Genomic DNA, 8,817 nt, shown 5'->3' with positions numbered 1-8,817 from the left:
GGTTACCAGATCCCAGCCTTCTTTCTCACCTCAGAATGCTCTCCCATTTCACTAAATAAATATATATTTCTAGATGGTGTCTCCTTTTATTTCTGCAAAACACAGACACACGAAACGAGAACCCTGGGTGGCTGAAAACGAAAGGTAAGAAAGGAAGAAACTGAAAGCGCCCTTTGCAAACTCCAACAGGTGAATCCGTGGGCCGTGCCAGGGCCTGGGAGGTGGGGAGCCCTGCAGGCCTAGGTCCCGCAGCGCACTCGCCCCTGCGTCACAGCCTCCGAGCTGTAGGGGCCGCTGTGGTGCTGAGCCTGCTGGGTGCGCTGGGCCGCTCTGTCCCGCAGGCGGAGACGAGGGCGGCTGAGAGGACGGTTAGGGGAGGTGAGCTCGCGGCAGGTGAGCGGTGGCGGCTGACGTGGGGGAATAGGGCGGCTTCCCCACCACGCTCTGGTCTCTGGCTTTGGCGCGGCGGCCGAAGTGCGGGCCTCATTCCCAGGTGCGCCGGACGTGACGGCGTTGTCCCGAGCACCCCGAATCGTCGCCACTCTGTGGGCGCTCTGAACCGTCTTTAGGATCCCTGGTCCCATAGGGCCCATTTCCCGCCCCTCGCGTGCCCGAATCCCGACACTGGTCACGGACACAAGCATCCTCCCATTTTCTGGGCAGTTTCTCGGTGGCCCAGCCCACCGAACTCCTATTTAGGGGGCAGAGCTGTTGGAATTGTTTTCACATGAAGTGTCTCCTTCCGTCAGTAACTGCGTGAAAAGCCACGTGTTCCCCTTGCAGCGCAGTGTCTGGAACTTAATTGAATTCAGTTTCTTTTTCTGGAGGCTTCAGATGCATCTGTCTGAGTAATAGCCGGCTATCGTGTGGGTACCACAATGTGGGGAGGGGAGTAGACCTCGGTGATACTTTCCAGCCTCAGACTGTAACAGCCATTGTGAAAACCTTTCTCCCTCCCTCGGGTACGGTACATTCTAGAGACTTTCTTAAACAGTGTTTATTTTTTTTACATCAAAACACAAATACAGAATCCATTTTAAAAATTTAAGTGATTACAATTTTATGTTTTGAAATTCCGGTGATAACTTGTAAATGCAGTACCTTATCGATTTTGGAGTGTGTGGGGGTGAAGTCGTGGAATAGGGGTGGGCTGGAAATTGAGAGACCTGGATTATCTCACTCCCATTGGCAAAGACAGTCCGTTTGGGTCTAGGCTTCTCTATTTTAAAAAAGGAATTGGACTAGATGGTAAGCATGACAATAGCTATCATTTATTGAACATCTGTTATGTCCTTTAAAAAGTGTTATCTCAGGCAATCCAGCTGTTCTGTGCAGTAGATAACATTACCCATTTAGGTGGAAACTGAGGCCCACAGAGGTTGTCACTTATTCCAAGACCTCCAGCTTATACGTCACAAAGTTAGAATTTGAGGCTGTGCTGAATCCCCTTAAGACATAAAGCCCTCTGATTCTATCCCAAACTTGTTTATTCTAATTTAAATTCTTTTTAAGGTGCTCTGTCCCAGCCTTCAAATGATTTTCTTAAATATTAAGATAGTGTGGTATGTAAAACTAAAATAACAAGTGTATTTTATATCTCGCCAAAATACTTTGTCCATTTTAGAATTCCCTAAGTCTTAAAAGAAAGGCTTTGATTATTGCTAAGGTTCCTTCTCACTAACATTCTATAATTCTGATAATTTTGTTTTGACATCTTCTGTTGAGCTGCTGATTTCAAAAATGAATATCTGAAGATTAAATTTTTCCCTAAAGTAACTCGTGGTCTCTCTATCTTGGTCTAATTTCCATGTACAATGTAATATAGATAGTCATGCCAGTGAATTGTTTAGTATTGGTTGCTAAATAACATTCTGGATCATCCGCCTGAGCAAGAATTTTAGTAAAGGAGGGAAAATCATCAAAAAATGATAGTTCAGACTGTCTAGGACTATATTGTACAGCCTCACACATTGTACATTATTATTAATTCCAGGAGGGCACCATTCTCACTCACACTTTGAGGTGTGAATGACCATGAGATGTGTAAGGAGGCATCCTTTCACTCTGCTGCTTCCTTTTCCCGTTACATATTTCCTTCACAAGAAGGTGGGAAGAAGAAAAAGGTGAACTTTTTACCAGGGAGGGACATATGAAGTAAATACAGCTTAATTTAGATAATTTTTATTTACAGGTAGATATGAAAAATCTTACTCTATTTTTTAAAAAATCTATAAATGACAGTTTCATATCATTTGTCAATAAGGGAACAAGAAATGAGTGATGGAAAAATGAAGAAGAAATATGAGTAGGGGCTCCTGGATAGATTGCACCAGCCGAGGGTGGCCCCTTGGATACCTGATTTATTGAGTATTTTGCAAGTGGGCCCACACACAGACTAATCAAATTGCTTCACCAGGAGCAGTGCAATGCCAAGTTTCCATCATCCCTGCCAGACTCTGTGTGTGTGTTTGTTTTGTGTGATTCCCTTTTTAACACAATAAATGAGGGTTTTTTTCCTAGCTTAGAAATAAACCTATCTTGAAAGTGAGTTTAAGTAGAGATTGGTTAATATCATACGCAAATAAGTAAGTGCTGGTTACTTGCAGTGGAAACAAAAGAGTAAGGGGAGAAGTTGGACAAAGTTATGGGAGGGAAGACAAGAAGTTCTAAAGGAAGTGTGCTAGATGTTAAATAGATGTTTTTGTCTTAGGTACAGTTCATTTGAGTGGTGATGTTAGATTATTGCTGTGCTTTGATTTTATGATTAGTTTTGCAGCTTTTAAAAATGGAATTTATATTAGCTCTGCACTTGAAAATAGTCAGCTTTTACTTCTAGATTAAAAGTTTACTTTCGATGTACATATTTGTCTTCCCCAAAAGTTTTGACAGTGAACATATCTGTGAACAGACAACTAAGGTTTTGCACTCTATATGCTTTACTTATCCAACCAACACATCTTGAATTTCTGCTCCAACCATGTATCTATAGCTCCGTGGGCCAGTCATGTGAAGAGATTCAAAAGAACTTTCTACACGAAAAGATTTTGTGTTGTTTTGTTTCTTATAGTTATATGTAACAAATTTTTGGCTACTAAAGCCCTTTTTGGACTCAGTAATCTATATTTTTTTATTTAAGGTGTAGAATGTTGTTAAGATTTCTTTGTTCAATAGATTGTGTAAACAAATTCATGCAATTTTGGGGGGAACTATTATAACATCTTAAGTGACTGTGGCTCATAAAAAACAATAGGAGCCCCTGGGTGGCTCAGTCAGTTGAGTGTCTGACTCTTGATTTCAGCTCAGGTCATGATTTCGGGGTCGTGGGAGTGAGCCCCGAGTCAGGCTCTGCACTCAGTGTGGAGTCTGCTCGTCCCTCTCCCTCTGATCCTCCTCTCTTTCTCTCTCAAATAAATACATAAAATCTTTAAGAAAAAGGCAATAAAATTGAGCGGTCTTATACCATATCTGATAAAAGACCGATATTTAGTGGAAAATGTTACTTATGTACTTTGCAGAAAGTATCACAAATGATGAAAATTGTGGTATATGAAATCTTTTCAAATGTAATATGGTAGGTAATCCCTTAATTTGTAAATGTCCCTGTAATAAACATTTCTGGTGGCTTCCAGTTCAGGTATTCTTTGTCATTTCTGGTAAAAAGTTTAACATAAATAATGTATTATTAAGGTGAATATGGATGTCTGGAGATTGCAGTATAATACTGCCTTAGTTATTTACTTACTTCATTCATTACAAAGAAAACATAGGTTCTGCTAAGGAAAAGAGGAGACCAAGGAATCTTGCAAAAAAGTCATTACAGGGGCGCCGGGGTGGTCCAACTCTTGATCTCAGCTCAGGTCTTGATCTCAGGGTCGTGAGTTCAATCCCTGCATTGGGTTCCCCACATTGGGGTTTGGGCTCCTTGTGTTGGGCTCCCTGCTGGGTACAATTCATGTTAGAACACTCTTAATCTGTAGTTTTTACAGACATTTCATGTAGGTTGAATTTGGACATTGACGATCACTGCATCCCTTTGATTTGATTTGATTTTTACATTTTTTTTTCATCCCTTTGATATTAAAATAGTGAAATCTCTCTCCCTGTCCCCCCCCCCTCTCGTTTTTGGACTTGAGGTAAGGATTGAATTAACCATCCTCAATTCTTGGCACATTTTCATCAACAAAGAATATAAGTGATCAACTGTGGTTTGAGGACCCTTCTGAGCTTTACAGTATGTGCCGTCATACCCAGCTTCCGCGTTACCTTGTTTTTCTTCCCAGTAAACAATTTTAAACCATAGTGTACTGAATATCTTTGTTTTAATTACATGCAGCAGTTTCTCAATAATTGAAGGAAAATGCCACCTTGTCAGTTTATGGTTAGAATGACTGGCCTTTGTGTATTTGCTTTTTCAGGCCTTCCTAGTATTTTTATCAAATGCCCCAGTTTCAAGTAGCAGTATACTCAGGCTGTGATTTAGTCTTAACATGGCTATTGTGTTAACTATTTCCTGCCTCACATTTTTTATGGGCTTAGCCGATTGCTTCGACTTTAACGTTTGCTTCTTTCTGAATTTTCTTTTCCATATTACAGTCAGTCATGTTATTAACTTAAGTAGAAACATCACTGGCACCTGGCTTAGGCATCTGGTGACCAGCATTCGACACTTAAATTCCAAATGCATTAGTACATGCCATCTACCCTGCTGTCATGGCACAGAGAGAAAGATGAAATGCTAGCAGTTTTCATAGAAGGAAATGAAAACAATAGGAGTAGGTTGTTGCCATAATAAAGGAGGAGTAGCAAAGGAATTTACCATCCCTCCCCCTATATTATTGAAAGATTAGGCCATAAATGAAGAGGAAGTTAAAGGGGTTCTGGGCCTAAAGCAGAAGGAAATGCCAAGTCCCTATTATAACTGTTTTTGTGTGGTATCAAGAAGTTAGTTCAAGACGGGGCACCTGGCTGGCTCAGGCAGAAGGGCAGGCAACTCTTGATCTTGGGGTTGTAAGTTTGAGCCCCCTGTTGGGTGTTGGGTGTAGAGATTACTTAAATAAATAAGCTTAATTTTTTTTTTTTTAAAGTTACTGCAGGACCCAGGCACATAGGTGGACCTTTTGCTCAGCAGAAAGTGGAATTTTTGCCAGCCTTGGACATGATGAGTTTCAAGCAAGTGTATTCTGGCTGAACAAATTTCAGACATGTTATGGAATTGTTTCACAAGTTGTCTATAGTGAAAAGCAAAACAAAACCCAGTGTTCTAGTGGAGAAAATGACTAACTTGCATACAGGAAAAATTAAAAAAAAAAAACAATTGCTAGTTACAGTTTGAATGATGTTTGAAATGCTGATGAATTGTGTTTTATGAGTTGTTACCACATATACTTCATGGCTAAGGTGGACTTTGCAAAAGATCTAAACAAAGACTGATGATTGCTCTGTTCCGCTGTAATGCATCTTGGACAGAAAGGGTGAGACTGCTTGTCATTGGCAAGTCAGTTTACCCTCAGTGCTTCAGAAATCTCGTTTGCTCCCCTGTGATTACAAGCCAGTACATGTACCTGAAGGATGAGAGGTTTATTTAATGAATGGCCGGGAAATGTTGACAAGAGAATGGAAGGAGCAAAACACCATATCCTCCTGCTGGTAGACAGTTGCTCTGCCTACAACACACTCCTATGCTTGGATCATGCACGTGTTGAGTTTTTCCGATTGAACTGCATGAGCCATTCTAAAGCCATCGGATGGGAGTATAATTTTCACAGTGAAAGCACACTTCTGAGACAACTCTTTTTTTTTTTTTTTTTAAGATTTTATGTATTTATTTGACAGAGAGAGACATTGAGAGAGGGAACAAAGCAGGAGGAGTGGGAGAAGCAGGCTTCCCACTGAGCAGGAAGCCTGATGCTGGGCTCGATCCCAGGACCCTGGGATCATGACCTGAGCCGAAGGCAGATGCTTAACGACTGAGCCCCTGAAACAACTCTTTCTAAATTTAGATGGTAAAGAGAAAACGGAGAAAATAGAATGAAGCTAGCTATTGGTATGATTGCTGAGATCTGGTGGTCTACATGTAGAGCCATCCACATAATGAAATTTTGGGAGAAAACAGGCATGATTCCTGTGGAATCCCTTGAGGTCAACCTGAAAGACTGCAAACCAAGCATGGCATTTGAAATAGTCTGGTACTTAATTGCTATCTCCCTTAGTCTCCCAAACCAGTTTGATTTCAAAGACTTTGTGGCTAGAGATAGCAGTTGAACTATTTTCCAAGAGTTAGCAAATCCAAAAATTGCTATAGGAGCGCTAACCAATGTCAGAGTGGAGCCAGAAAGTGATGATGATGATGATAATGAAGAGGACAGTGACAACCGTAACATCCAGTGGATGATGGAACAGGTAACAGTGAGTATTTCAGAAGCCCTGGCGAGTATAGGGAGCGTTGAGAATCCTTTCCTTCAAGTAGGTGTATCTGATGAGGTGTTTATCCAACTGAGTGGTATAGACGAAGTAACCACTTCAATAAAAAGTTTTGAAAAGCAACTCCTGGTGGCTTGCGTGGCTCAGTTGGTTAAACGTCTGTCTTTGGCTCAGGTCATCATCTCAGGGTCCTGGGATTGAGCCCCTTGTCTGGCTCCCTGCTCAGCAGGGAGTCTGCTTCTCCCTCTCCCTCTGCCTTTCTCCTCCGGTGTATGCTCGCTCTCTCTCAAATAAATAAATAAAAATCTTCCTTAAAAAAAGAAATAAAATAGTTAAAAAAAAACTGAACTCCTAATTTTCTCCATAATTAATAAAGGTGCAAAAATATTGCTTTTATAAAGTCTGTAAAATGGAAGACTTAATCCTTGTATGAGCAAAGCCCCAATGAGTGTTTAAATATGAATGTTTGATTCTTGTTTCATGACATTTACTGTATGGTAGGGTTACAGCATTTTCCCCAGAGAATTTTATTATATATGTCATTAATTTCAGCCTTTGGAAGGTCTCTTTGCCTACCTCTTCCCTTCCAACCCTCCCCAGCAGTAGGTGGTGGGAATGATAAGAATAAGCTTTTGCTTAATAGTACCTAGAAGAGAATATTCACAAAATATTGACACTCTAGCTGGGAGTACTGGAAGCCAAAAGACACATTTGGATTTAATAGGATGGAGTAATTAAGAGGAAAATAAAAGGATATTCAGATTGAGAAGATAGACCAGTCCTTCCCAGAAAGTCACTGACAGGCAAATGAGGACTGAAAATAACTACTTGGCCTTACTGCTTGGTAGTCATGCTTGGGTCGGCCAGCAGAAGCTAAGGAGCATGGGCCAGGGGGGAAGCTGTGGGAGAAATTGAGGAGTGCTAGTGGGCTTTCGGCTGTTGGAAGGTGAGGAAGAGAAAATGGGAGGAAATAAAGAAGGATATGGATTACCCCCAGCCCCTCTTACCCTTAGGACCCCTTTCATATAACAAGATACAATGTGACTCAGACCAAGGAACAATTCTCCAGGCTTCTGTGAAAGTAGGAAAACAACTTTTGCCCATTTCGCTGGTTTGTTCTAAGAGATGAGAAATAAAATAATTGTTTTACCAAACAAAATTTAAAGCACCATACAAAGTACATGTTATACAAAGTAATAAAATAATTGGCGGGGCGCCTGGGTAGCACAGTCGTTAAGCGTCTGCCTTCGGCTCAGGGTGTGATCCCGGCGTTCTGGGATCGAGCCCCACATCAGGCTCCTCTGCTAGGAGCCTGCTTCTTCCTCTCCCACTCCCCCTGCTTGTGTTCCCTCTCTCGCTGGCTGTCTCTGTCAAATAAATAAGTAAAAAATCTTTAAAAAAAATAAAAAAATAAAATTAAAATAATTGGCAATCACTTTGGTATATATCTGGACTGGAATTCAAAAAAATGATTGAGTACAGAATGATTTTTTAAAGAACATTATCAAAAAAAAACATGGTCATGAAGGAAAAAAAAATTTTTTTTTAATTTTTAGGTAATAAATCATCATTAGTCAAGAAGATGTCTTCAGCACCTGAGTCTCCTGGCTTTAAAAAGGAACCATCCAAAGAGAAAGACTTCCGAAACCCAGGACTCAGAGGGGCCCGCACAACAACCTTATTTCGAGCTGTGAATCCAGAGCTCTTCATAAAACCTGTAAGAAATATACCCAGGATAAGACATGTTCAGTTTAACTAGGCTGTCAGAAATACAAAGTTTTCATTTTCTTGTAACATTTGATTGTATCATGAAAATTTTATGTTGACTAATAAGACCTCTCTGAATAAAAGCAGGTGGAAGGAAAATTTTAAATGCTATTTCTCTAAATACACATATAAAACTATTTTGAGGGTATTTGAGAACTTTAACAGAATATAGTTACCCTTTAATAGATCAACTTCTCAAATTCCTATTTAAAATTTTATTTTCATAGTTGCACTAATTTGAAGGAAATATTTGTTGTTTGATCAGGTACTATTAAGTAAATAAGATCTAAACAATGAAAATCTGATCATTCTTACAGACTACAATTCTAGCTCTTATTATAATATTTTTACTTAAGGGGTATTGCAAATATGAAAAGTTTCAAACATACTCTTGTACATTGTAAGGGAGTTAGCTAATCATTTATATTCTTGTTGCAAAGTTTTGAATATATTTGACCATTTTTATTTTTAAATAAATACAAATTTATTTTAAAATAAATGTAAATGAAGTAAAATATTATACAATATATTTAAATATATTGAATTTGGTTAGAATATAAGTAACATAATTGCCAGTGTAAACTGTTTTAAAGTTAAATAGGTCAGTTTAACAATCAAATCATTAAGTCA

At 39.7% G+C, this 8,817-nt stretch overlaps 1 protein-coding gene across 1 annotated transcript in view; it reads left to right on the top strand.

The window, feature by feature from the left end:
* Positions 1-319: 319 nt before the first annotated feature.
* The window catches only part of SMIM8 (small integral membrane protein 8), a 13,159-nt gene continuing 4,661 nt past the window's right edge, over positions 320-8,817 (top strand). Inside the window, exons 1-2 of the mRNA XM_026511844.4 lie at positions 320-393; positions 7,977-8,137. Of these exons, the coding sequence (XP_026367629.1) occupies positions 8,003-8,137 (135 nt within the window). The 5' untranslated portion in view covers positions 320-393; positions 7,977-8,002. The remainder of the gene's footprint in view (positions 394-7,976; positions 8,138-8,817) is intronic.

Source organism: Ursus arctos, unplaced genomic scaffold, assembly GCF_023065955.2.
Source record: "Ursus arctos isolate Adak ecotype North America unplaced genomic scaffold, UrsArc2.0 scaffold_13, whole genome shotgun sequence".
Lineage (NCBI taxonomy): Eukaryota > Metazoa > Chordata > Mammalia > Carnivora > Ursidae > Ursus > Ursus arctos.
This window is presented reverse-complemented; position numbering and strand designations above follow the sequence as displayed.